We start from the raw sequence: 26,043 nt of genomic DNA on the forward strand, positions 1-26,043 counted from the left end.
ATGGTGGTATGATCCCCTCACATACAGAAGCATTGGGGCCACTGCAGACAAGGCCCTGACATCCAGACATGCTGTAGCCTGGACACGCATCTGCTAAGATACAGAGTTCCCTCCACCCACACACACCTTGCGTTTAGTCATCCGGGGATTAACATGCAGACACGCATCCTTTTCCCCTAATACAGGACACACAGACATACGCTGACATCGGATGTCCACGCAGGACACAGCCCAGCGCATATGGTCACTCAGACACACACCTACCAACGGGCACTGATGTGTTAGACACACGGACATGCAGGCTTACGTGGGGAAAGATGACAGACTTGTCTGCGTCTCATGCGCTGACCCCTCCACAGATCCTGCATGTCCTGTCCCCAGTGTTGGCACGGTCAGTAAGGGAAGGACAGGACCCTCGCTCTTCCTCCTGGGGTCACATGGGCCTTTCTCTGGCTCTGATTTCCAAGGGAAATTCTAACCCACTGAACCCTCCACAGAGGGCCCCCACCCCTCTCTCTGTGAGCACTTTGTGCCAGCCATTAGAGAAGCAGGTCTCAAAAGTCCCTGTGAGAAGAGACAGACCGCAATCTGACCTTCTGTGCCCTGTCTCCAAGCAATGCACCCAACCTGTTCCAGGGTAGACAGAAGGGGGGAGTGGGAATAGGAGTTGGGGGGGGGGGGTGGGAAAGGGTTCAGAGAAGGCGGTGCACCTTGTAACCGTTTCCCAACCAGTACCTCTTCCCCTGCTTCATTTATTCCCAAGTCCTGGTAGGGTTGGTGCCCCATTCCCCCCAGACCTGATCCTGGGGTGCCCTCACAGGCCCGGGTTCTGGGGCACCCTGGAGCAAAGCACAGCTGGTCTAGAGTCACCCCTGCCCCAAGTAGACAAAGGCTAGCCCAATGGTCAGTAGCCCCAATAGGGCCCACGGCCTCAAACTGCCCCAGCACTGCTAGGAGCCAGGCAATCCCGAGTGTGGCCACAGACAGAGGTGGTCACAGGGCTCCTTGGAAGACACCCATGTCCTGCTCTGCAGGCGCAAGACTCCCGGGGCCGAGAGTTCCGCTCCAAGAGGACGGTGGTCTCCATGGCTGCACCTTCCCAGAGCCAGCGCCTAGAGGCATCTGGTCGCTTCGATCCTTGACTCTGGGCTTCGGGCAGTTCCCAGAACCCCTATAGTGCCTCAGTTTACCCCACTGCCTGAAAAACACCTCTTGCCCTATGGGTGGCATAACTGGCCACTTTGCACTGGAGCCCCAGCCCACAGAAGCGACGGAGTCCAGAGCCCGGAGAGGGGGCCGGGCCGATGGGCCCCCTCCCCCCAACCCGTTCCTCCCCGTCGCGGAGCGGCTGCAGGAATACCGCGAGAGTTCGCCCCCTCCCCCCCACAGTAAAACTGTCAAAGGTGGGAGGGGCGGGAGCGCGCATGTGCGCAGCGCGGCGCGCAGCCTGCGCCGCCCGGACCCCGCGCCCCGCGCCCAGCGCCCCGGCCCCGGCCCCGGCCCCCGCCCCCGCCCCGGCCGCTGTCCCGCTGGGCGCCGCAGGTAAGCAGCCGGCCGCGCCCCGGGCCGGACCCCGGAGCAGCCCTCGCTCGGCCGCGTCTCCGACCCTGACCCAGCAAGCAGGTCGGGGGGGGGGGTGGGGGCCGGGCCCGGAGCCCCCGCCCGCCGCCCCCCTGCCGCGCCTGGACCGCCCCCCCCACCCCCGGCCCAGCGCCGCGCCCCGCGCCCCGCGCCGGCGCCGCGCTCCTGCCTCCTCCTTCTCCAGAAAAAGTCGCCATTTTGGTTCACTGCCTTCGCCCCCCCTTCCCCCCCCCCCCGGCGCCCGCGATCGGCCCTTTTCGGGCCCAGGCTGGGGCCCCGCACCCCGGCTGCAGGTGACAGGTGGGTGGCGAGGCCAGCCTCCAGGTGTGCGTTTCCTAGCCAGCCTCATCCGTGCGCCCAGCCTGGGCCGCGGTCCTGCCGCCAGCGTTGCTTGTGGCGCCCCCTCCCCCCTGCGAGGGTCCCACCTCTGTGACCCTGCTGGGCCCTCCAGCAGTGTGGAATCCCTTTTCCTCCTGTTGTTCAAGTGACAGGTCCTGGATGAAAAGAGGGTGTCTGCCTCCTAGGGCAGCCCTGGCCCCAGTCCCCCAACTCTGAATTCTCCACCCAAGCTGGAGAGCGATTGGAAAGTGGGTTCTTGGCAGGCACCCACACCCCAGGCTGTTGGAGTCATCACGGGGCTGGGGTGACTGATGCCGGCAGGTCTCCTTTAGAAGTTTCCGTGTGAGGACTTGGGAGAAGTTTGTTTAGACCCACGCAAACCCGTACCTCCCCCCAGGCTTAGGATATGGGCACCCCCTTGGCAGCGGGCAGTGACTGTCCTTACCTCTGACCTCAGCCTCTGGACCCCCTCTAGGCACTGCCAGAGGAGGGGCCCCCTGCCCACACAACTGTCCCCAGTCCCTTTCCTGTGGCCTTGGGTATCCCTGTGGGAGCATCCAGTAGGGCTGAGCTCAGAGTCCCTCCCCCCAGCTCTCAGGGTGTGGGATCCCCCAGCAGAACAGGCCTATGGAGGCCCAGCCTTGGGTAGTGGGGTATTTCATGTGGCCAGTGGCTGGTGGTCTCTGGAGGAGTGGTGCTGGCAGGCCTGTAGGTGGGGGATAGAGAGGCTTTTGAGGATGGAGATGGGGAGGAGGTCAGCCAGGTAGAGAGTTGGCTGAGGGATTCCTGCTGGAGACAAGGCTGAGAAGAGGGTCAGATAGGATGGTTCAGCTGGCATAGGGACCAGAACCAGGTGCTTGCCTTAGGGTGCTCGGTCCTTGATCTGCCCCCCCCCACACCCCCTGGGGAACTTGCTAAGTGGGGGAGTAGGCTGGGGGCCCTCAGTGCCCATCTTGGCCATCTTCCATCTGTGTCCTGGAGAGAAGGATCTAGGGGTGCCCACCCAGGTAGGGTGGCATTGTCTTTGGTCTGGGTGGGGCTGTGGAGAAAGGTGTCCCAAGGTCCTGGGCCAGCACAGCCTGTGAGCTAGCAGCCATACTGGTGTCATAATTGGCCCCTGGGAGGGCTGCTGTTGACCTCTTTCCTCCTGAACACTCTCCCTCTCTAGGGACCACCCCTAGCCCAGTAGCAGGTGTGATTCTTGGTACTCTTTGGGACTGTGTGTCTGGGGACAGAGGAAGTCTGTGGGAGCTGATGAGGGTTTCAGGACAGGGTCAGATGATCCCAAGATTATTGTGTCTCCTGGATGATCTGGGGGGACCTCATCTGGGCAGCCCCTCCCCTAAACCAGAAGCCTCAGTCATCTACTTTCCCATGTGGCCAAATACACAAGCAGGCAGGCTCTCCTCTCCTGAGCCACAGAGGGGCCTGTCTGGGGGTGGGGCTCAGGGCCAGCCCATTTCAAGTTCTCACTCAGGCCTGGTAGGCCTCACGGGTCTGTCCACTTGCTCTGCAGAGATGACTGATCCCTTCTGCGTTGGAGGAGGACGCCGGCTCCCAGGGTCCAGCAAGAGTGGACCTGGGAAGGATGGAGGCCGGAATGAGGTCCGACTTCCTGTGCTGCATGACCCACCAAAGTTGGGTAAGAGGGGTCAGACCAAGGTCAACTCCAGGCGATCGCAGGCAGCCAGTGCTGGGTGTGGGACTCCTCCCCGGCTCCCAGCTCCCTAGTGGTCCATCTCCTAGGTACCCAGCTGGGCTGCCTGGGCTCTTGAGAGCCTTCCCAGGGTGGGGGCAGCCTGGGGCCCTGGGTTCTTGTTCTAGGCTGACCACAGTCTCCCACTCTCCATGCTTTACTATGGGGGAAGCGCGGCTTACTCCAGGCCTGACCAGCCCCCCGGGTGGCAGGCGAGGCTGTGGGAAGCACAGCTTCCAAGTCTTGGCATATCATGTGTTGCAGGGATGCCGGTGGTCCGGGGTGGGCAGACAATGCCCAGCCAGGCCCCACTCTGCTTTGACCCAGGAAGTCCAGCCAGTGACAGGACCGAAGGGAAGAAGAAGGGGCGTCCAAAAGCTGAGAACCAGGCCCTCCGAGACATTCCTGTGAGCTCCCTGAAGGCTGGGGTGGGACTCATGCTGGGGTCTGCCTGTCAAGACCACCCCCCTGCCTTAGCTAGCTTGCCACACATCCAGCCCCAGGCCATCCCAGCCTGCATCAGAGGGGTCGCTCCATGCCTTAAGGCTTCATGGTGTGGCCTGGGACCTAGTGGACCACATCTGTGGGGCTTTTAGAACAGGTCTGGTACACTGTCACTGCTTGGAGTGGCCTGAATCTTGCTGCAGTCCTGAGGTGGAAGGGCTCCTGCCACCTGTCTGCCCTGCAGGCCTGGGGAGGGTGCTGAGTCTGGGGCTTGGCTTGGCAGAGGCCCAGCTGGCTGAGGGGTCAGCAACCTCGCCTTTTCCATGCCCAGCTCTCCCTGATGAACCAGTGGAAAGACGAATTCAAGGCACACTCAAGGGTGAAGTGTCCAAACTCAGGGTGCTGGCTGGAATTCCCCAGCATCTACGGGCTCAAGTATCATTACCAGCGGTGCCAAGGGGTAAGGGGCCGTGGGGTAGGGAGGAGGAAGAGGCCTGGGCCCACCCTGCCCTACCTGCCTGCATAGGGTCTGTGTGGGCAGTCACCTCAGGCTGCCCTCCCCATGCCTGCCCTTTCCCCTCAGGGTGCCATCCCAGAAAGGCTGACCTTTCCCTGCCCCTTCTGTGAGGCTGCCTTCACTTCCAAGACCCAGCTGGAGAAGCACCGCATTTGGAACCATATGGACCGACCCCTGCCTGCCCCCAAGCCTGGACCAGTCAGCCGGCCGGTCACCATCAGCCGGCCCGTTGGGGTCAGCAAGCCCATTGGAGTGAGCAAACCTGTCACTATTGGCAAACCCGTGGGTGTCAGCAAACCCATTGGCATCAGCAAGCCAGTGACGGTCAGCAGGCCTGTGCCAGTCACCAAACCAGTGACGGTCAGCAGGCCTGTGCCAGTCACCAAACCCATACCAGTCACCAAGTCTGTGCCAGTCAGCAGGCCTGTGCCAGTCACCAAGCCAGTGACTCTCAATAAGCCAGTGCCAGTCACCAAATCCGTGCCAGTGACCAAACCGGTGACCATCAACAAACCAGTGCCGATGACAAAGCTTGTGACGGTTACGAAACCCGTGCCAGTCACGAAGCCAGTGACAGTCAGCAGGCCCATTGTGGTCAGTAAGCCAGTGACGGTCAGCAGGCCCATTGCCATCAGCAGACACACACCACCTTGCAAAATGGTGCTGCTGACCAAGTCTGAGAACAAAACCCCTCGTGCCACAGGGAGGAGCAGTGGTAAGAAAAGGTACGGGGGGGTCTCCTTCCGGGTTGCAGGTGGTAACAGGGCCCAAAGTGGGCCCTCCTGCCCCTCACCTGCCTGCTCCCTGCAGGGCAGCGGACGGCCTGGATGCATGCCCCGTCCTGCCAAAGCAGGCGAGGCCAGAGAACGGGGAGTACAGCCCCTCCACCACGGGCCACAGCTCGGCCTTCCAGCTGAGCACAGACCCCAGCGGCAGCCCCCCCTCTCTGGGCAGCAGGCTACTGGGGAGCAAGGAAGCACCGAGGGCCGCAGGCCCTGTGTCCCCCGAGGAGGGAGCGGAGCGCACAAAGCACAGTAAGAGGAGAGCTGGGGGGCAGAGACTGGGGTGGGATAGCCATCCGCTGGCCCAGGCCTCCCGGTGGTTATTTGACCAGAACCTTGGCCTCTGTCTTCTCTGCCCGGAGTCAGGAAGGAAACAGAAAACACCCAAGAAGTTTACAGGGGAGCAGCCGTCCATCTCAGGGACCTTCGGACTCAAAGGTAGGGCCCTGGCCAGTTGGGCATCTGGGGTGGATGCACACACACGTGTAACCGCACCGTTGGCTCACAGCTGCCCTCCCCTGTGTGTGTGCGCCCAGGCCTAGCCAAGGCGGAGGACAAATCCCGCATGCACCGTGCGAAGAAGCAGGAGGGGCCGGGCCCTGAGGACGTGCGGAAGAAGGCGCTGGTTCCTGCTAGCACTGTCAGCAAGGAAGTGCCGCCCCCCACGGCCCACCCAGCTCCAGGTGCGGGGGCTGCCGTGAGGCGGGCGCAGGACAGATCTCAACTCTGGGGCAGATCCTGGACCACAGGGACTAGGGGCTGAGCATGGACCGCGGGTCCTGTGCTTGGCATCCAGGGCGTCCGGGAGCCCCCACCGGTCCCTGAGGCCCTGGCCCTGCCCCACAGGTGGCCCTGAGGAGCCCTGGCAGCGGGCCATCCATGAACGGGGGGAGGCCGTCTGCCCCACCTGCAACGTGGTCACCCGAAAGACCCTCGTGGGGCTCAAGAAGCACATGGACGTGTGTCAGAAGGTAAGGCTGCCCCGGGGTCCCAGGTGGGGAGGTGCCCAGAGTCAGCATCTCACGACAGGGATGCATGTGCAGCTGCAGGACGCTCTCAAGTGCCAGCACTGTCGGAAACAGTTCAAATCGAAGGCCGGCCTCAACTACCACACCATGGCTGAACACAGCGCCAAGGTACGCCCTGACCCACCATCCACCGGCCCAGTCTGTCCCACCCCACCCTGCATGCCCTGCCCTGACCGCGTGGCAGCAGAGCTCGGTGGTTCCCATGCCTGACCTTGGACATCTGTGGCCCTGACCCCGGGGCAGGGGCGGGGCCCTGTGGTGGTGGGGATATTAAGGCTGGGCCCGCCCCCAGCCCTCTGACGCTGAGGCCTCGGAGGGGAGCGAGCAGGAGGAACGGGAGCGGCTGCGCAAGGTGCTGAAGCAGATGGGGAGGCTGCGCTGCCCGCAGGAGGTCAGTGGGACGGCGGGGTGTGAGGCACACATGTGGGATGAGGCCCAGCCTCTCGCCGGCCACTGACCCAAGCCCGACCCCAGGGCTGCGGGGCCGCCTTCTCCAGCCTCATGGGCTACCAGTACCACCAGCGACGCTGTGGAAAGCCTCCCTGTGAGGTGGACAGCCCCTCCTTTCCCTGCACCCACTGCGGAAAGACCTACCGCTCCAAGGCTGGACACGATTACCACATGCGCTCAGAGCACACGGCCCCGGTGAGCAGCCCGTGGCCTGGGGCCTCCCTTCTTGGGGACCACGTGCGTGGGGAATCGTGAGCCTCTGTGTTTGTGGCTCATGCCCCGTGGCTCCTGTGGCTCACCGCGGCCTCCCTGCTTTGCAGCCACCCGAGGAGCCTGAGGACAAGCCCCCTGAAACTGAGGACCTGCTGGGGGTGGAGCGGACCCCCAGTGGCCGCATCCGCCGCACGTCAGCCCAGGTGGCCGTATTCCACCTGCAGGAGATCGCGGAGGATGAACTGGCTCGAGACTGGACCAAGCGGCGGGTGAAGGACGACCTGGTACCTGAGACTGCCCGGGTGAGCTGCCGCCAGGCCCCCAGTTCCCATCTCTGAGCAGGACGTGACTGAGCTTGGGGTCCCCTGCGACGGCCCTGCCCCTGTGACCTGGGCCATTGGCTGACTGTCTAGGTTCAAATCTCCCCTTTGTGGAGAGCACAGATGAGGTCCTTAGAGCAACTGGGGGTATCTGGGCTCAGCTCTGGCCTGGCACTTGGGAGCCCCCATTGGGCTCACCTGGGTGCACACCTATTTTTACAGCTCAACTACACTCGGCCAGGCCTCCCCACGCTCAACCCCCAGCTGCTGGAGGCATGGAAGAATGAAGTCAAGGAGAAAGGCCACGTCAACTGCCCCAATGACGTGAGTTGGGGCAGGCTGGTGGGGTGGGTGTGGGGACACAGGGATTCAAGGACAAAGAGCCCAGGTGTGGCCCTGGGTAGGGGGCCTCCAAGTGACCAGCCTATCTGTGATCCCTGGGCCCCTGCAGGGTCCTTAAATGGAGAGGTCCAGTCTGCCCTTACCCCAGGATTCCTGGGGTCAAGTCCCACACTTACCCCAGAGAAACCCCCTATCCTCTGGGCAAGGAGTGCGTGTATGTTTGTGCGGGGGCATCTGCTGGGAGGCCCTCTCCCATGGTTGCCTCCTGTCCCCAGTGCTGTGAAGCCATCTACTCCAGTGTGTCTGGCCTCAAGGCCCATCTCGCCAGCTGCAGCAAGGTCAGTCCCCAGGCCCTTTCCCAGGGTGGGGCGGGTACTCGGTGTGCCCAGCCAACCCCTAGAGGGCCCCACACGTTGAGTGTGTGACCCTACCCCCATGGGGCAGGCTCCTCCATGAGCCCAGGGACTGGCCAGTGCCCGATGGCCAACCCTACCCAGGGCACTCCAGCCCTATCCATGAGTCCGTCAGCACCAAGTTGTTCTGCCCACAGGAGCTCCTTGTCTGTGTGGCTGTAAGCAGGCCCATTGACCTGGGCTTGGGGTGAAGGGCCCTCAAGCAAAGGCCGCAACCCTTCCCCCGGGGCACCTGCCTCTTCCCATGCTCTCTACATCCTTTACCTTCCTTTAGTGGGGGCAACTCCAAGGTCCTGCCACAGAGAAGCCTCATGGGTCTCTGAAGTCCAGGTGTTGAGCACCCATTCAGATGAGCTGTGGCTTCCCGGACCCTGTAGCCACACAGGGGCAGGCAGAGGGGCAGGTGCCCTGGTCGGATATGGTGCTTCTGGTCTTCCAAGGGTTGGGGGGGGGATCCAACCTCTGGAGGCCAGCCTGCCCTGTGCCTTGCAGGGAGAACACCTAGTGGGCAAGTATTGCTGTCTGCTGTGTCCGAAGGAGTTCAGCTCTGAGAGTGGCGTCAAATATCACATCCTCAAGACCCATGCAGAGGTGGGATGGGCTGAGAGCCTTGTTGGTCTGGCAGGGGATTGGGCCACAGTGGGAGTGGTGGGTTGATGGCTTGTATGGCCTTTGAGTGAGCAGCCAAAGTTGAGAGATCTGGTGGTTTCCCTTCAGAGGGGCTTTGGCTTCCTTGGAGGAGCAGAGAAGCTTGGGTGCCCCCCCCCCCCCCAAGCAGCCTGAGTAGGAGATACCCCTTTGGGTGGGCGCTTTGCTGCTCGGCCACCATAGTGCAGTGGCCTGCCTAGCCCCAGTGCTCAGCACCCTCCTGTCCCAGGGTCTGCACTGTGTTTTTCTTCTTTCCAGAACTGGTTTCGTACTTCGGCAGACCCGCTTCCCAAACATAGGAGCCAGGACTCACTGGCGCCCAAGAAGGAGGAGAAGAAGAGTCTGGCGGGCGGGAAGAAGCGAGGCCGAAAGCCCAAGGAGCGGACCCCTGAGGAGCCCGCACCCAAGATGCCCCCTCGTCGGGACGACTGGCCCCCAGGAGGCAGAGACAGGGGGGCCCGGGGCTCCACTGGCCGGAAGGTGGGAGCCAGCAAGGCTCCTGAGAAGTGAGCGTGGTGGCTGGCAGGTGGGTGGGGCCTGGTCCCCACACTGGACGGCAAGTCCACTCTGTTGAGGGTGGGGGTAGCTAGCTCCAGCACTTCCTGCCCTCCAGTTCTCCATCCCCCACCCCTGCCTATTCATCTGTCCAGTGGAGGCAGCCAGCCCCTCTCTCCTTCCTGAAGGTGGCCCTTCCCCTGTGCAGGCTGTGCAGGGCACACATGGGTGGGGTTCCTTGGGGGAGGGCCTGTGGCAGCAACAGAAGTGCAATAGTGTGGAGGGACATTGACGGGCCTGGCAGAGTCAGGGGCCCTGGATAGGCAGGAGGAGGGTCTGCAGCTCAGGCCTCAGGGCCACGGGGCAGCGCAGGGCAGGCAGATGGCCTTCACCATGTGAGCTCCATGCCCCGTCTGCTTTCTCAGGCCCAAGGCTTGGGGGTCCTTGGTGACCCATGGTTCTGGGCTGATGAGGGCACCTGACTGAGCAGCCTCACCTCTCTACCCAACACTGGACCCCAGCACCCCCAGCTACCTCCCAGGACAGACCCTGAGTCTGACTGCTACCGTGCTGACCTGACAGCCTGCCCCACCGTGGCCTCCCTTGTCCTTCTGCCTCTGGTTCCTCTGCTTCTGTTCTCTACCTCTCCAGGCCCACCTTCCCCTGCCTGTGCAACCCTTGCTGTGCTTGGGCCTCTGCCGCACTGGCCCCTGTCCGTCGTGGTGGGTGGAGGTGGCCCTGTTAATAGGGGACTGTCTGCCATCCCGTCTCCATGGGTGCTCCCTGCCTGGGCGAGGGGAGGGTTCTGGTCTGACCTGCAAGGCGGCAGGAGCAGGGGATAAGGGGGCCACGTGGAGCATAGCTTTGCCTCCAATCTCCAGCTTCGCTAATGCCATTGGTCTAGGTTGGGGCAGTCCAATGGGTTAGGCATGGGCCAGTCTAGGCTCTAGGGTCAACCTGGGGCCCACAGGTATGTGGGGTATGGAACTGAGGCCCAGCTCTGAGGAGTGATTCCTGTGGGAATCAGCCTTCTGTCTGCTGGTCTGAGTTGGCTTGTGGCTAGGCTCCCATGGGAGTCCCCTTCTCCCTTTTTTACCTGCCCTGTCGTTTCTGGTTGTGTGGTCTTTTGATATGAGAGCTGAAGGCCAGGGAGGGAGCTTGGCCAAGGTCACATTGTGTTGGCAGCTCTGCAGCTCTGAGTTGGGCCCCAAAGGGGATGGCTAGGTCTGCAGGTTGACCAGGGTTCAGGCTGGAGTTCAGGGCACCCAGAGGAGGTGGCCACACTGCCTCTGGTCTCCTCCCTGGGCCCCACCTTCCAACTTTGGCCATGTAGGGAGGGGGAGGATACTCAGAGCTACTGGGTTTGGACAGAGGCTATTTCCCACTGGGGGGTGGGGGTGGGCTGAGGGCTCGGTCTTGCCGATCCTGGACGATGTGAATTTTGATATTTGCCCGTGTGCGTGTGTCTCCTGGGTGTAGTGGATGCCAGTCTTGTTGCTGTGACAAGTAACAACCTTTTTTTTATTCTGTTTTTTATACAAAAACACAACAATCTGACATTTTGGTGCTAAGGGTTTCCTGGTGCCGACGGTGGATCTGGGGGCTGAGGGGGTGTCTTTCCCCTGCTCAGGGAGGCAGTGCTGACTAGGCATGTCTCTGCCCCCCCACCCCAGCTCCCGTCCTCATCTAGTCCCAGGAGAGGAGGGGCTCCCAGCTCCCAGTCGGGCTCAGCTCTCCTAGCTCTGCAGTAGGAAGACAGGTTCCAGGGGGGCCTTTGGGGCATGTCGTGCTGCCTGTCTCCAGCATCTTCCTTTGCCCAAAAGGCTCTGACCTGGGCAGCCCTGGCCTGGTGTGCTAGGGAGGGGGTGTCGAGACATGGACTGCCCCCAATCACACACACCTTAATTTGATCAAAGGGTAGAGGCGTGGGTGGACGGGTGTGATCCAGTGTCAAAGGTCAAGGGAGGGTAGCGTGGGCAGGGCTTTGGACTGCATGGGCAGAAGGATTTTCTTTTCTGTGTTCCTGGGTGTCACTATGGTATACAGCTGGTGGAGGCAGAGGTGGGATCAGGCAGCTACTGCAGGGGCAGCCTTGGGCAGGGAGGGGATGCAGGTGCTGGCAGGAGCCCTAGGTGCATTTTGTCCTTGTCACCAATGGCTGGAGGAGGTTGGACCTCAACACCTCTGCTGGGGACGGCCGCCCGCCCCAGCCTCTCAGGTACTCGGCCCTTGCGGAGTGGGGGGCTGGTTTTTTGCTGGGGGGTGAGTTTCCAGGTCACCCCCTGAAGTCCACAGGTGGTCCCTGGTTTGGGAACCCCGCTGAGATGTGTGGGAAGAGGTGGGGTCCTGGGTAACTTGATGTTTAGCACTTTAACCCCCTTCTTTGTCTTTCAAGTGGGTGTGGGGAGCTGCTGCCAAACGTGGCTGTTGGGTCGGACCCCTCTCTCCCTTCTTCCTTTCCTGCTTCCCATGCTCTGGTGAGTGGCAGTGGTGAGCTGGTCGGCAGAGCCCTCTTCCAAAGGGGGCAGAGCCCTGGGGGGCTCAGCGGGATCTGCCCACCTCCCACTCTGGTGGGAATTCAGCCCAGGTAACCACCTGGCTTTGATTGACACCTTCAATGAGAGGGACTGGAGTGGCAGACCCCCCAGGGCATGGTGGGCATGGACACTGCCCAAGACCCAAGCCCAGGGCACAATGCCAGGTCCCTTTCTGAAGATCTACCTCTGGCCCAGCCCACCCCCTCCCCCACCCTGCCCTGAGAAGGGGAGAGGGCCGACTTAAGGGGCTGACACTTCACACAAAAATAGGGTGCACTTTATTTGCTTGTGCAAAGGCAGATGAGGGTGTGTCCTGGTGTGACCAGTGGCCCTCCCAGCCGCAGCCCCCCTCCTGTCCCTCCGGTTCGGAAGGGAGAGAACGGGTGCACCCTGACCCACGGAGGGCAGGGCTGTCCCGGTGTGTCCAGTTCAGGCCTCAGGTACCCTGGAGGCCTGGGGTTCAGGGGGCCTGGCTAGCACCTCTGGCCTGGCAGCCACACGTCCTGTGCTTTGGGTTTCTTGGTTTGGGTTTTTTAATGCCAGTTCTCCGTACATAAGTGCATTTTGAAAGAGAGGTTCCAGCTATCACTTGTAACCATATATATACATATATATTCTATCTACAAAGTGTTTATTTGCAAGATGTTTTGGCGGTGAGCTCGGGCCCTGCCCGCCTTGTGACCATCTGTCCCCGGTCCTCGTCCCGGCCTCCTCGGCCCCAAGTGGCGTGGGGGTGGGCCATCAACTGTATGTATTAAATATGACTGTATCAAATAAATGTTTATTGATTTTTTTCCAGGGGCTTTGTGCGGCTGAATTTGTGGTAAAGCTCTTGGGTGGGAATCCTTCCTCGTGGAAGACCCGCCCCCCCCCCCCCGCAAGCGGGGGAGGAGGCCGGACTACGAGTCCCGGCATGCACAGCCGTACGGCCTTGTGGGACTTGTAGTTCGCGGGGTGCGCCAGCGAGTTCGGGGCGCAAAGCCTCGAACTACGACTCCCGGAGGCCAGTGCGGCCGGCCCCAGAGCCCCGCCCCGCGGCCGGCGGCCCGCGGCGAGGCCTCTGAGCTCCATGGCGGCGCCCCCAGCCTCTGCTGAGGCGCCCCGCTTGCCTCCGCCGCCCGCTGCGGCCGGAGACGGGCCCGACCAGCCGGCGGAGAGGAGCGAGACCGCGTGCGAGGACCGGTAGGCGCGGCGCGCCGGGCACGGGCTGGGGGCCGCGCACGCCCCCTCGCGTCTGCTGCGGGAGGGGGAGGCCCCGGGAGACGGAGCCCCCGCCCGCGGTGCCGAGGGGCGCTGGCCTGCGGGCAGGGGCGACGGCCACGAGCTGGGCCTGGACGCGCGGGGGCTACCGGCACCCGCGGTGGGAGGGTCCCCGGGGCCTGGCGGAGCCGACGGCGCGGGGCCGAGAGGTGGGACTGTGCGTGCGCCGCCGCTCGCGGTGGCCGGCGGGGACGGGCTCGTGGGCAGGCCGGCCGGGTAAAGCGGATTGTCCTGAAGCTGACTTTGGTGCCCGTCCCGAGGGGCGGGAGCGTGTGCCTCCCTGGCGCTCTGAGGGGGACTCAGGCCCTGCCCCCGCTCCTGCCCCACCCGAGAGGCCAGGGTTCGTGAGTCTGGGGTGCCTTGTGACTGCCCCACCTGTTGTGCCGCACCTCGAGGCGCTGTGGAGGCTTTGCAAGAGTTGGAGTTGGAGGGGTGCAGCGGGGGAAGAGCCATTTTGTCACCCTGACCGGGGAGGTGGAAGAGGCCAAGAGGAAATGGGCTCCTACTTGGTGCTCGTAGGGCTCGGCCCACCAGGGGGTGGCGGCTGAGCCCTGCTCTGGAGCAGCCCCCGCCCTTGAGGGCTGGCTCCTCACTTCGGGGTCTGACCTGTCCCTTAAGGAAGGCTCAGCGACAGCCAGCGGGTGGGGGAGGGGGAATCCAAGGAAGCCGTCGTTCCGGCCTGGGCATCTCATCGCGCGGATTGGATGATGTCTCCAAGGCAGAAATGCTGTGTGCCTGGCCTCTTCCAGGATGGTCTGGATGCCAGGGAGCCACTGTATTGGCAGGGAGAGGAACGAGGCGAGGGGAGCTGCCCTGAGGAGGCTCACACCTTCCCAGCGAAAAGTGACTACATTCTGGCGCAGGATGACTGCGTCTCGTAGACTTGAGTCTGTGATACCTGCCAGTTCCAAAGAGTCTTTGAGTTCGCCCGAGATCAGACAGGGTAACGCCAGATGAGCTCTTGAGAGAAGCACTCACCGAAGACATGGACTGGTGGCAGCTGCAGCTGGTCCCCACCCTGTGTACGGAGTCGGGTAGTGGGCACAGGTGTCCCTCATGGTGCCCAGGGAGGTGGATGTTGTAGGAAGGGAGCCAGGACCTGCCAGCGGCACGCTTCTCCAGAGGCCCACGGGGTCTGCCCTGGAACTGCCCCTGGACTTCACGGTTCTTCCCCGATGCTGGTAACCTGAGCGCTGTTTCCCTGTGCTGCCCCCACCATCCCTGCACGCCCCCTGAGGGCCCCCGCTGACCATCGCTCCAGCTTCCCTGTCCACATGATTGTGGCTGCGTCTGTGCGGTTAGTCCGCCTCGCCATTGTGTTTTGTTTGTTTGCTCCTCTGGAGGGTCAGGGACCTTGGACACTTCAGCACTGGACGTGCAGGTAGAGCGGTGATAACAGTGAACCCCTTAGGCAGTCTCTCCCTGTGCGGTCCAGGTGGAGATGGGTTTGAACTGTGGGAATGGAGGGAGGCTGACTGGGCCGGTCCAGAGCAGAAGGAACAAGTGGGTTCTGCAGGGAGGTTTCCAGGGTGGTGGGGTAGGGGCCCTGCAAGCCTCTTGAGTCTTCTCAGCCCCTTTAGGGCTGTAGCCTCTCAGCCCCCACAGTACTTGATCTGTCCTGAGAAAGCCCTGGTACCTCTTTGTCCCTGAGCCAGTCTGGGATCCCTAGGGCCAGGCCGCAGTGGATCCGCTCCTCCCTCCTCCATTTGGCCTCATTTTTACTCATCCAGCAAACTTCCCTAAACCCGGACAGGGTGTCAGGCACTTGTGGAGGCCCTGGTGCTGCACGCCCCAACTCTGCAGCCCTGCCCAGGACAGCTCCTGCCTCTGAAGGGGGGGCCGGCCCCTGCCCATGTGTCCACACTGGGGGTCAGGAGGGAGAAGCTCTTGTGGGCAAAGATGGACAGTTCAGTCCTGCCTCCAGGTGCCTCTGAACAGGGAGGCAGACACACCCTTGTTACCTGGGTGGCCAGGAGAGGCTTCTCCTGAGGCGGCTGCCAGGAGTAGCCCCTCTTCAGGTGTGTGAACGGCATGTAGAGTTTTCTCTCTTCCCCGAGCCTCTGTGTTGTTAGAAGCCAAGTCAGGAGAAAAGCTGCAAAGGAGGCCAGGGACTTAGGGATGCAGACCCCTTAACACACTGCAGTAAAGATTCTTTGACCCATCCTCAGCAAGCTGAACCCATTCTTCCTCCTGCTGCCAGGCTAGAGACTGTCTGTGTCCCCTGGCTGAACGCTGGGTGGCCTTGGGGGATGTGCTGGAGTCTACCCCTGGAGGGGCGGGGCGGGTGGCTAGAGTTTCAGGTTTGTTTATGCCTCTAGAAGGCACCTTGGGGCCAAGGGTGTGACGCAGGGCTCAGGACATTCAGCAAGGCGTGGCCTGGAGACACTCCGATTTCCCCAATTTCCCTGTTCTGCTGTGGGTGGGTAGGAGGGGGTTGGCTCTACAGTCCCAAGCAGGCCTGGGGTCTGGAGTTTTTTCCATGGTGTTCTGGGGGGGTGTACCGTGGTCCTCAGCAAGCCTGGGCCAGCAGTATTCCAGCCAGTGCACAGCGGGGGGGTGGGGGCAGTTCACACCCAGGGCCGGCCTGAGCTCTGCCAGGGCCCCACGACAGTGTTCTTTTCAGCAGGGTCAGTGCTATTAATATCAGGAGAGCACACAGCCCCCAGACGGGTGACCCTCTTAATGCCTTTGGCCTCACACAGAGGCCGGCAGTGGGTCCCGTTCTTTCCTCACGTGGCTCTTCCGATCCCTGCCCCAGCTCCTCGCCTACTGTGCTGCCTGCCCACCCATGGAAGGGCAGTTCAGGTGGTCCCTGAGCTGTCCTGGGGAGCTACTGGGGGTCTAAGCGGCAGAGTGGAGATGTTCTGTACACACCTGGGATCACCCTGCTGTCCGCCGTCCCCTGTGTCCCAGCCATGAGCAGCCCCCCAGCTTACCCTGGCATCAGGATCTCGGGGTGCTGGGCCCTTGGAGCAGAAGGCAGGTGAGTGGCACGCCTGTCATCTTCCGCGGCTGTGGTGAGGCAACCCGCCTTTGCTGTGGCTTGGCCACTCGCACCCCTGCACATCGTGTGTCTAATCGACGTCAGGAGACAAACAGGCCGGGTAGGTGCTCTTGAGGGGCCAGGCTGGGCTGGCCTCTAGCAGGGGCTGGTTTTACTTGGGCTGTCTGTTACAGTTGAGTCTCTGTCCGTTGTGGCTCATAATCCTTTGGTTTGAAATTACCTTTTGTCACTGTGGCTAGAAGCACCCCATCCATCTGCGGACTGGGAGAGGAGATCTTCGGTGCGACATTCCCATTTCCAAGGTCATGTCGCTGAGAAAATGGGGTGAGGCTTGCTCTGAGGTCACAGCGAGGCTTCCTCCCTGCTTCCCAGAGAGAGACGGGGCTTTGGAGAAGGCAGTGGAGCTGGGCTTGGCTGTACACCCAGCCTGATACCGTTCAGACCCGTCACACGCCCCAGATGGGGCGGGTTTCTGGCAAAGCTCTCTCTGGCCTACTTTCCGCTCTTCCTGGCGCATGGGCACTCTTCCCTGGGACGGTGTCTGCCCCGGGCTGTTGGCAGCGTGAGCCTCAGAAGTCATCAGTGGTTGTGGCCGTCACTACCTCAATAGGACAAGGAGCACTCACAAATAAGGACTCAGAGTTTCCTGTTGGAGAGGTCAGGCCACTGCACTGGGGTGAGAAGCAGGGGGATGGGAGCAGTGCCAGCCCCAGGCCTACGCTGCCCTGAGGCAGTCCTGGCTATGGGAGAGAGAGCCTGCGGCACCAGCACACAAGAGCCTGTTCCTGAGATGGTGAGGCCCTCCTCCTTTGCAAGTCGGGTTTTCCACATTAGAGTTTTCTCCCAGAAGGCACAGGGGGAGGGGCCGGGCTGGACTTTGTTTTCTGCCTGCCATCACCCCCAGGGCCACCATGGAGCTTCCTTGCGGCTGCTGGGAGGGCTCCATTCTCCCCAAATGGACCGTCTGTCCTCTCTGGGGTATGTGGGCTGCTGCCAGGAGGGCAGTGCATCGGTGAGCCCCGGGGCTGTGTGCTCAGTGTTGTTAGAGGAGTATGTCCAGGGCCTGGAGACACCCCTGCTTGTTCTCTCCTGCCCCCCCCCAACCTTCCCCACCCCCTCTGTGTCCATCTCTGGCTTGACCGAGCGGGAATGTGGGAAGCACCGCTGGGGCAGCTCCATGCTTGGCAGAGTCCCCTTCACACTGACTGTTGGGTGGCAGTGCCTGTCCCCAGAGCTGCAGAGGTGACACCGAGCACACAGACTGGCTAATTACCTCCATTGCTGGCTCCTCGTGCTGTCCTGACAACGAGGAGCTGTGGCAGCCCTGTGTTGTCTGTTCCCCCGGGATGTGCCATGTGGCTCCTGTCCTGTAATGGCAGGTTTCTTACTACTAGGACTTGTGCGGCAGGTGTCCTCAGAGCCCTCAGGCACTGCTGGTGTGATTTGTCCCGCCTTTGGCTTTAGCGAATTCCTTCCGCTACCTGCTACTCTGAAATGCGTGGGCACACCGTCCTCCTGGCTCTTGGCAGCACCAGGTGCTCTGGGCGGACTGCACAGCTGGGAACATCAGCGTTCCCAAGGCGGAGATGCCCGGGCTGTTCCAGAGGCAGAAAGGCAGTCTCATGGCCCTCGGCAAGCTGGCACCGCCCTCACTGGCCGGATTCCTGGCACCCCATGGCCTCACACTGCTGGGTGTAGCGGTGGTAGCAGGCTTGGTCTGTGCTTATAAGACATTCAACGTGGCAGGAGTCCCAAACCCTGGTCCCCAGGGCAATCTTGGCATGTCTGCATCTTTTTTCTGTGTGTCCCGCTTTGCTCGTATGCACTGACACGAAGGTGCGTGCGGGTGAGCACGCCGCGTTTGCTGGGTTCTAGAAATGGGTTCACATCTTACTGCACTTGGCTTTCTCAGCTAAGCAGACTTCAGGACACCTTCTCAGGCTTTCATGCTAGTGAGCAGTGTTTTTCTCTGGGGTCCCAGACCAGGGGTGGACAAGCTAGTGCTGCAGGCAACATCCTACAAGGCCTGACCGGCCCAGTACATGCACCTGACTCCCTGCATGTTCCTCCCACCCACTGGGGCTCTGCCCAGACGGTCAGCAGCTGCAGCGGCCCCCACCGGCCTTGCAGCCTCTGGACCAGGTCTGCAGGGTGGTATTTTGACCAGCCCAGCCCTTCTTTTCTGCGGTGGCCAGAAGTGCCTCCTCCCCGAGCTTGTCCTGGCCCTGTGGCCATCTTTACACCTGGCTTTTGTGACCAGGCCGGTCAGCACAGACTCTGAGCAGGCATCAAGCAGGCACTACCTCCCAACTGGGCCACTCAGCCAAACTGAGTCTCCCCAGAGCTGTCACTGTTGGGATTTGAGGCGTTGGGCCGGCAGTCACACCATGTCCCTTAGGAACCAATGGGAAGTCAGCATATCACGTCGGCACGAGGGGTACAGCACAGGCGGGAGCAGGACGCAGATGCTGTCTGTGCCTTCCCCAGATTGGGTTTTCCAGCTGCGGCTCCTGGGGACTTCTGCCTTCTCGGTCTTCAGTGTGCTGGACGGCAAGAAGCAAGGGCTGCCCTACGGGCCACCCCCAGCCCAGGGACTCCCTCCCACACCCCCCAGCCCAGGGACTCCCTCCTGTACCTCCCTCACCCCCCAGCCCAGGGACTCCCTCCCGTACCCCCTAGCCCAGGGACTCTCTCCTGCACCCCCCAGCCCAGGGACTCCCTCCCTCACCCCCCAGCCCAGAGACTCCCTCCCGTACCCCCCAGCCCAGGGACTCCTTCCCGCACCCCCCAGCCCAGGGACTCCCTCCTGTACCTCCCTCACCCCCCAGCCCAGGGACTCCCTCCCGTACCCCCCAGCCCAGGGACTCTCTCCTGCACCCCCCAGCCCAGGGACTCCCTCCCTCACCCCCCAGCCCAGAGACTCCCTCCCGTACCCCCCAGCCCAGGGACTCCTTCCCGCACCCCCCAGCCCAGGGACTCCCTCCTGTACCTCCCTCACCCCCCAGCCCAGGGACTCCCTCCCGTACCCCCCAGCCCAGGGACTCTCTCCTGCACCCCCCAGCCCAGGGACTCCCTCCCTCACCCCCCAGCCCAGAGACTCCCTCCCGTACCCCCCAGCCCAGGGACTCCTTCCCGTACCCCCCAGACCAAGGACTCCTTCCTGCACCGCCCAGCCCAGGGACTCCCTCCTGGCACCTCCCACACCCCCCAGCCCAGGGACTCCCTCCCGTACCCCCCAGCCCAGGGATTCCCTCCTGCACCCATCTCCTCTGCCAGCCCGCTCAGCTTTCCCGTCAGCAGCCTCTCTGTCCGGGAGCCCCTCTCCCCGTGTGCCCCTCAGGGTGGCAGGGATTGGATCTTACAAAGAGTGTTGTGGGAGGGAACATGGTCCTTGATGGGGTCCTGACTGCCCCTGGTGTGCTCCCCTCTCATCTGAGGGGACAGGGGCCAGGCCCAGGATGGCACTCCTCATTTCCCCTAATGCCGTTTGCTGTCCCTCTGAATGTGTGTGGGCAATGACAGTTCAAGGCCAGGAGCTCTGTGGATGGGCTGCAGGCAGCGTTCTTGTGCCCCCAGTTGAGTCTGCCCAGCTTGGCCATGCCCATGTGCCTGCGTGTGGGGTGGACCCCGGGGCCGGCCACACCAGGCCTGACGCAGGATGGCGGGGTGGCTGGTGGCCCTGGGCAGAGGCAGGCATGTCCTCCTCCTCTGCAGCAGCAATGCAGAATCCTTGGACAGGCTCCTCCCGCCCGTGGGTACCAGGCGCTCACCCCGGAGGCGCACCACCAGCCAGTGCAAATCTGAGCCACCCCTGCTACGCACCAGCAAGCGCACCATCTACACGGCCGGACGGCCGCCCTGGTACAATGAGCATGGCACACAGTCCAAGGAGGCCTTTGCCATCGGTGAGCAAGGCAGGACCTGCCATCCAACACCCAAGTGGCGTTGCCGCTAACGTGGGCTGCCTCGGGCACTTGAGTGGGGTCAAGCCTGGGGAGCAGGGGAGGGAAGCTGCAGGCAGAGTGTTGGGGGCAGGGCTGGCCCTGCTGCCTTTGCTCAGGGTCTCTCTGCCCCTTTCTGCAGGCCTGGGAGGTGGCAGTGCCTCCGGGAAGACAACTGTGGCCAGGATGATCATTGAGGCCCTAGACGTGCCCTGGGTGGTCTTGCTGTCCATGGACTCCTTCTACAAGGTGAGGAGCACACCTGCCCACGCGGGCCACATCCGCAGAGGGCCTGGATGCCCTGCCCCTGTCCCAGGGATGGTGCGGAGGGCACACAGAGCCCCTAGCGCCTCCTCCCACAGGTGCTGACCACGCAGCAGCAGGAGCAGGCTGCCCACAACAACTTCAACTTCGACCATCCAGACGCCTTTGACTTTGACCTCATCGTGTCCACCCTCAAGAAGCTGAAACAGGGCAAGAGCGTCAAGGTGCCTGTCTACGACTTCACCACCCACAGCCGGAAGAAGGACTGGGTAGGCCCAGTGGGCTCGGGCTGTGCGTGCCCGCCTGGGAACATGGCAGGCATGGCAGGCGACCAGCTGCACGATTCCTTTGCAGAAAACACTCTATGGTGCAAACGTTATCATCTTCGAGGGCATCATGGCCTTTGCTGACAAGACGTTGCTGGAGGTGAGGGCAGCAAGGCTTATGGTCTGGCTGGGAATGCCCATCCCTGCTTAGTCCCCTGCTTCTCCTGTGGTTCTAACCTTAAACTTGCCTCCTCCAAGCAGGACAAGCCACTCACTCTGTCCCCGTGGTACGTGGTCACTGTCCCCCCCGGTGGTGTGGTCACTGGCTGTTGGATGGGGAATGGCTGCTCTCTGGAGAGTGGGTCAAGGACATTGGGTGGAACAGACCCACCACTCCCACAGAGAGAGTGGAAATGCCTTTGGTGCGGGAGGCGGCCTAAGGAGGGGCTCACTCCCAGGTGTGAGTGCAAGCCCTGGGCCAGCGCCTTGACCTTCTCTTCTTATGTTTGCTCGCCATCTTGTCTCTGTTTCCTTTGCTGCTCTCTGGGGCCCATGCAGTCACTGAGGTCAGAGTGACCTTGGGGTAGTGGGTGCTGGTTCACATGTGCATGCACATGCGTGCTCTTGCCTGGGATGGAGATGGCCTCCTGTGTCTGTGCTGTCCAACCCCCTGGGAGGCATGCACAGCTGCATCCTTCCTGCCAGGCCCTGCTGTGGGTGGCTCCCTCTTCCGTCCCCACTGAGGCCCATGTGGGAGGCCTGTGCTCTGGTCCTTGTTCCTTGTAGTTCTGAGGCCAGTGAGTTTGGGCTCAGGCCCAAGAACCCTGTTGCCTACCAGGCAGTAGTCCCCAGCCCCTCAACAGCCCCTTTAGGGCCAGACCTGAACTCACCAAGCCCGAGCACTGCGGTGGGGGGTATGGTGGGGAGGGGACAAGTCTCCTGTCCCCTGACATGTGTGAGGGCACACAGACAGCTGACGACCCATAGTAATGGTACCAGCTCCACCTTGCCTCTGCAGCCAGTGTCCATCTGGTGCCCTTTGACTGAAGCCCCTGGGGGACAGCACCCTCCCCATTTACCTGCCCCCACACATTTCCCTACACCCATGCACACTGCCAGCCACACCTCTGAGGTGCCCGAAGGTCTTTGCAGGAGCTGGTCCCTAGGTCGCCCACACTGGCCCTGCTGGTGCCGTGCCCCACTCAGCACCCCGCTCTCCCCATCCAGCTCCTAGACATGAAGATTTTTGTGGACACAGACTCTGACATCCGCCTTGTGCGGCGGCTGCGCCGGGACATTAGCGAGCGAGGCCGAGACATCGAGGGTGTCATCAAGCAATACAACAAGTTCGTCAAACCTGCCTTCGACCAGTACATCCAGCCCACTATGCGTGTGGCAGACATCGTGGTGCCCTGGGGTGAGCCTGCAGACCCAGCTGCCATTGTGAGTGTGGGCAGCGGGGGCTTCGGACCCCATGTGACCCTCCTAACCTGTCCCGTCGCAGGGAGCGGGAACACAGTGGCCATTGACCTGATCGTGCAGCATATGCACAGCCAGCTGGAGGAGGTGAGCCAGCTGGGCTCGGTCCCCAGGTCCCTGCAGCCCCCCAGCCCACGCCCTGCTCCCCTGCTGCCACCAACCACGGCCGCCTGCTGTGCAGCCCCCTTGGCTTCACTGTCCCCCTCCAGTGTCCCAGGCTGGTTCAGTCAGCCCCCAGCGCTCTGTGCTGGCAGAGGCCCCTGGGTTTCCTGAGAAAGTGTGGGGTGCAGAGGTGCCTTCTGATACTCCAGGCCGAGCTGAGCCTTGAGTGGGAGGGTCCACTCCTGTTCCTCCCAAACCTTCAGGGGATCATTGGGTTTTAGTGCCAAGGCCCGCATCCTGAGCACTCCAGGAGGGATGCCCCAACCTGAAGTTACATGCCCTGGGCTGGCTAAGGGCACTGCCACTCTGGGCAGGCTTTATAATGGGGTGCTGGAGGCCTGAAATCTGAGCCCCGGGAGCCCTGGCTCTTCGTGCCCAGTCCAGAGGGTGCCCAGGATACGGGCCATAAGAGCTGGCTCCCTCCCGTGGTTGGTGGCCACCTGGGATGGTCCCTTGGGCCTATGGCAGGTCCATTCCCGGGTGGGGGTGGCCCGGAGGGCCGAGGTGTCCGGTGACTGCAAGGTGAGCAGTGCTCCCGCCACTGACACGCCACCCCGTTCCCTTGTGTCTCCCTGTGTTGCTGCCGCAGCGTGAGCTCAGTGTCAGGTAAGACTTCCCACACCTGTCTGCACAGAAGGAGGCATTTCCAGCATCCACAGGCAGCTCGGAATTTGGGTTGTCACCTGGGCAGGTGGGAGGGTCCTCTCCTGTCATGCCGATCCCCTGTGGCAGCCCTGCCCCAGGCGAAGAAAGGATGGTGTGGTGGCCCCCACACTGCTTGTGTCTGTCTTTGCTGGCAGATGAGGAAACTAAGAGAGAGAGGTTAAGGAACTTGCCCAGGATCACACAGTGCCCTGACTCTATGCTGGTCAGACCTCTCTGGAGGCCTCTCCCCGACATGGGGCTGGTTGCATGGGGTCTGACGCCAGAGGGCACAGCTGTCCTGAGCCAGCACTGCTGCCCCCCAACCCCCCATCAGCAGTCACAGGCATGTCCCTCGGCAGCCAGAGGGTCCTCTGCCTGATCTGAGGGTCCAGTCTGGATGCCCCCAGATGGTGGTGAGACCCCAACCGCCTGACCCCCTGCCCACTCTCTCTGGAGAGAGAGCCAGGAGGAGCTCTGAACTCACAGGGGAGAGTGGATGAAACACCCATCCCACACAGTGTCCAGCATGAATGACCTGCCTTGAGACTGGGCTTTCTGTGGCATTGGGGTGCACCAGGAGAGCCCCAGTTCATGCTCAGGAGCCCTGAAGCTGCTGCGTTGGGAGCGGCCCCTGCAGCGTGCTGCCCTCCATGAGTCACCGCTTGGCTCTCATCTAGACCCAGCACCTGCAGGTCTTGCACTGCCAGGCCCCCTGGAAGCCTTTGTCCTGAAAATCAAGTTTCCAGGGTGTCAAACTTGAAAAAAACACCTCAGCGCAGCCGGCTAGTTTCCCTTCTCTGGCCAGCCAAGGAAGTGGTGACCCGTGGGCAGGAAGCCACCGGCAGCGGGGCTGCGGGCCGGTGCAGGCACTCATGCTCCTGTGCTGCCAGCCACACCAAGGAGAACAAAGCCCCCCAGGGTCTCGCCCTGCCACCTGCCTTTTCTCTTGCTCAGGCCAGCTGGTGGCCGCAGGGACTCGCTCCCGTGCTAAATGGTCTTTTTCTCTCTGTTCTTTTCCGCCTCTTTGTAAACCCTTGGGTTTCCTGCCCTGTTCCCTCCCTGAACACTCTTCACCTGGCGAGCAGAGGAAGCTGCGCTGGGATATGTGAGGACAGAGTGCTGCTGTGCTGTGCGCTGGGGGGGGGGGGGGGGGGCTGCTCCCGCACGCCCCTGCCCGCCCGGCCCCCTCTGCTCCGCCCTGCCCTTCCCCCAGCTCTGCCCCTCCCCGCCCCCTCTGCTCCGCCCTGCCGCTCCCCCCTGCTCCTTTCCCCACCCTGGGCACGGTGCAGCAGGGCAGGCCCTGAGCCAAATTTGCCCGCGCGTCTCCGGAGGGGGCCGTGCATCCCCTGGAGGGAAGAGTCAGGGCGAGGCTTGGCCCTGAAGCTCAGCTGTTTCCCAGGGAGACATGTTCTGGGATTGAGGACCAGTTGCCCATCCTGGGGCTGAGATTCCTTCGCCCTCCCGCAACCTGGTCCCCTTTTGCTTTCTCCGAGCAAGCAAGCAAGCAAGCGCAGGAGAGAATCTGGGTTGGGAGGGGGGCTCACACCACAGCCCCTCCTTTCCCACCTGATGGTCAGCTGCTCTGCTCAACCTTCGCCTGGCGGGGTATTTGGGGGTTGGGGTCCTCCCTCCAGATCAGCCACAGGGAGGCGGCGGCCCCCACCTGCACACCTCGTTGTCCCCATCACGTGCGCCCCCCACACAGTGTCCGGAGTGGGAGGATGGGGCTCAGGGAGAAGACACCCCTTCTTGAGCCCCCAATCGGTTTGTGTTCCCAGGGCCGCGCTGGCCTCGGCGCACCAGTGCCACCCCCTGCCCCGGACGCTGAGTGTGCTCAAGAGCACGCCGCAGGTGCGGGGCATGCACACCATCATCAGGTGAGGGCCCTTGGGTGCGGCGAGGTGGCCCCTGGCGGCCCACACCTCTGCTTAACCCAGCCGCTCCGCAGGGACAAGGAGACCAGCCGTGACGAGTTCATCTTCTACTCCAAGAGGCTGATGCGGTTGCTCATTGAGCACGCGCTCTCCTTCCTGCCCTTCCAGGTGCGGAGCAGGGTGTGGGGCGGGTGTCCGGGACGGGCGGGGGGCGGCTCCCGGTTCTCACGAGCGTCCCCACGCCCTTTGTGCGCAGGACTGCGTGGTGCAGACCCCGCAGGGACAGGACTACGCGGGCAAATGCTATGCGGGGAAGCAGGTACCAGCCGCCCGCGGCCCGGGGGCGGGGCTGGGGAGGCCCGGGAGGTGGGAGGTCCGGCCAGCTCATCCCCCCCCCTCCCCACCTCCGGGCCCCCAGATCACTGGCGTGTCCATCCTGCGTGCGGGGGAGACCATGGAGCCGGCTCTGCGGGCCGTGTGCAAAGATGTGCGCATAGGCACCATTCTCATCCAGACCAACCAGCTCACCGGGGAGCCCGAGGTGCGGGGCTGAGGGGCTCCGGGAGGCGGGGGGTGGGGGCTGGGGAAGGGACAGCGGGGCCGGGAAGGGGGCACCGGGGCGCCCGAGGTGCGGGGGCGGGAGCCCGAAGGGCAACCGTAGGTTCGGGCGGGCTCTGACTGTGGCCCCTCGCAGCTCCACTACCTGCGGCTGCCCAAGGACATTAGTGACGACCACGTGATCCTGATGGACTGCACCGTGTCCACCGGCGCGGCAGCCATGATGGCTGTGCGTGTGCTCCTGGTGAGTGGGCGCAGGGGGCTGCGCGGGGCAGGGCCGGGTCGGAATTTACCGGCCCCTTCCTGCGCAGGACCATGACGTTCCCGAGGACAAGATCTTCCTGCTGTCGCTGCTCATGGCGGAGATGGGTGTTCACTCGGTGGCCTATGCGTTCCCACGAGTGAGAATCATCACCACGGCGGTGGACAAGCGCGTCAATGACCTGTTCCGCATCATCCCTGGCATCGGTGAGCCTGCCCGGGCCGGTCGGTGGCGCACCAGGGCCTGAGGGCCTGAGTGCTCACCGCAAGGGTCTGTCTCTTTCCCCAGGTAACTTCGGTGACCGCTACTTTGGGACGGACGCGGCGCCTGACGGCAGCGATGAGGAGGAAGTGGCCTGCACGAGCTAGCGGCCACTCTGAGCCTCGCTGCTCTTGCCGCCACCCAGCCTCTTCCTGCCTCGTGGCCTTGCTTACAGCGATGTCCTAACTTATTTTAATTAAAAAGGATGTTACCACTGTAACTTACTCTATACATTTTATAAAATAAAGTTTGGGAAAATGAA

The 26,043-nt window shown here is 62.6% G+C and overlaps 2 protein-coding genes across 13 annotated transcripts; both read left to right on the forward strand.

Moving 5' to 3' along the window:
* The first annotated feature begins 1,463 nt into the window (after window positions 1–1,463).
* ZNF512B (zinc finger protein 512B) lies at window positions 1,464–12,603 on the forward strand. Of its 3 annotated transcripts, none has more exons than XM_048222284.2 (17): window positions 1,464–1,542; window positions 3,437–3,562; window positions 3,881–4,023; window positions 4,392–4,520; window positions 4,644–5,302; window positions 5,388–5,611; window positions 5,726–5,797; window positions 5,896–6,042; window positions 6,206–6,330; window positions 6,403–6,495; window positions 6,680–6,778; window positions 6,862–7,032; window positions 7,158–7,352; window positions 7,593–7,694; window positions 7,988–8,050; window positions 8,618–8,716; window positions 9,032–12,603. In XM_048222284.2, the coding sequence occupies exons 2-17, from the start codon at window positions 3,439–3,441 to the stop codon at window positions 9,281–9,283; spliced, it is 2,697 nt and encodes an 898-aa protein (XP_048078241.1). In that variant the 5' UTR covers window positions 1,464–1,542; window positions 3,437–3,438; the 3' UTR covers window positions 9,284–12,603. The 3 variants fall into 3 exon arrangements, with proteins under 3 accessions (XP_048078241.1, XP_048078242.1, XP_026359724.1); XM_048222285.2 differs by having other exon boundaries at window positions 3,944–4,023; XM_026503939.4 differs by lacking the exons at window positions 1,464–1,542; window positions 3,881–4,023 and having other exon boundaries at window positions 3,483–3,562.
* Window positions 12,604–12,836: 233 nt separating this feature from the next.
* Window positions 12,837–26,043, forward strand: UCKL1 (uridine-cytidine kinase 1 like 1). 10 transcript variants are annotated; one of them, XM_026503944.4, is made up of 15 exons: window positions 12,838–12,987; window positions 19,784–19,974; window positions 20,153–20,259; window positions 20,373–20,543; window positions 20,629–20,700; window positions 21,768–21,957; window positions 22,045–22,106; window positions 22,771–22,787; window positions 24,605–24,703; window positions 24,775–24,868; window positions 24,957–25,019; window positions 25,119–25,241; window positions 25,395–25,502; window positions 25,570–25,726; window positions 25,809–26,043. In XM_026503944.4, the coding sequence occupies exons 1-15, from the start codon at window positions 12,875–12,877 to the stop codon at window positions 25,886–25,888; spliced, it is 1,647 nt and encodes a 548-aa protein (XP_026359729.1). In that variant the 5' UTR covers window positions 12,838–12,874; the 3' UTR covers window positions 25,889–26,043. The 10 variants fall into 10 exon arrangements, with proteins under 10 accessions (XP_044241877.1, XP_026359729.1, XP_026359728.1 ...); XM_026503943.4 differs by lacking the exon at window positions 22,771–22,787 and adding an exon at window positions 23,912–23,931; XM_026503946.3 differs by having other exon boundaries at window positions 19,787–19,974.

This window comes from Ursus arctos, unplaced genomic scaffold (genome assembly GCF_023065955.2).
Source record: "Ursus arctos isolate Adak ecotype North America unplaced genomic scaffold, UrsArc2.0 scaffold_16, whole genome shotgun sequence".
Lineage (NCBI taxonomy): Eukaryota > Metazoa > Chordata > Mammalia > Carnivora > Ursidae > Ursus > Ursus arctos.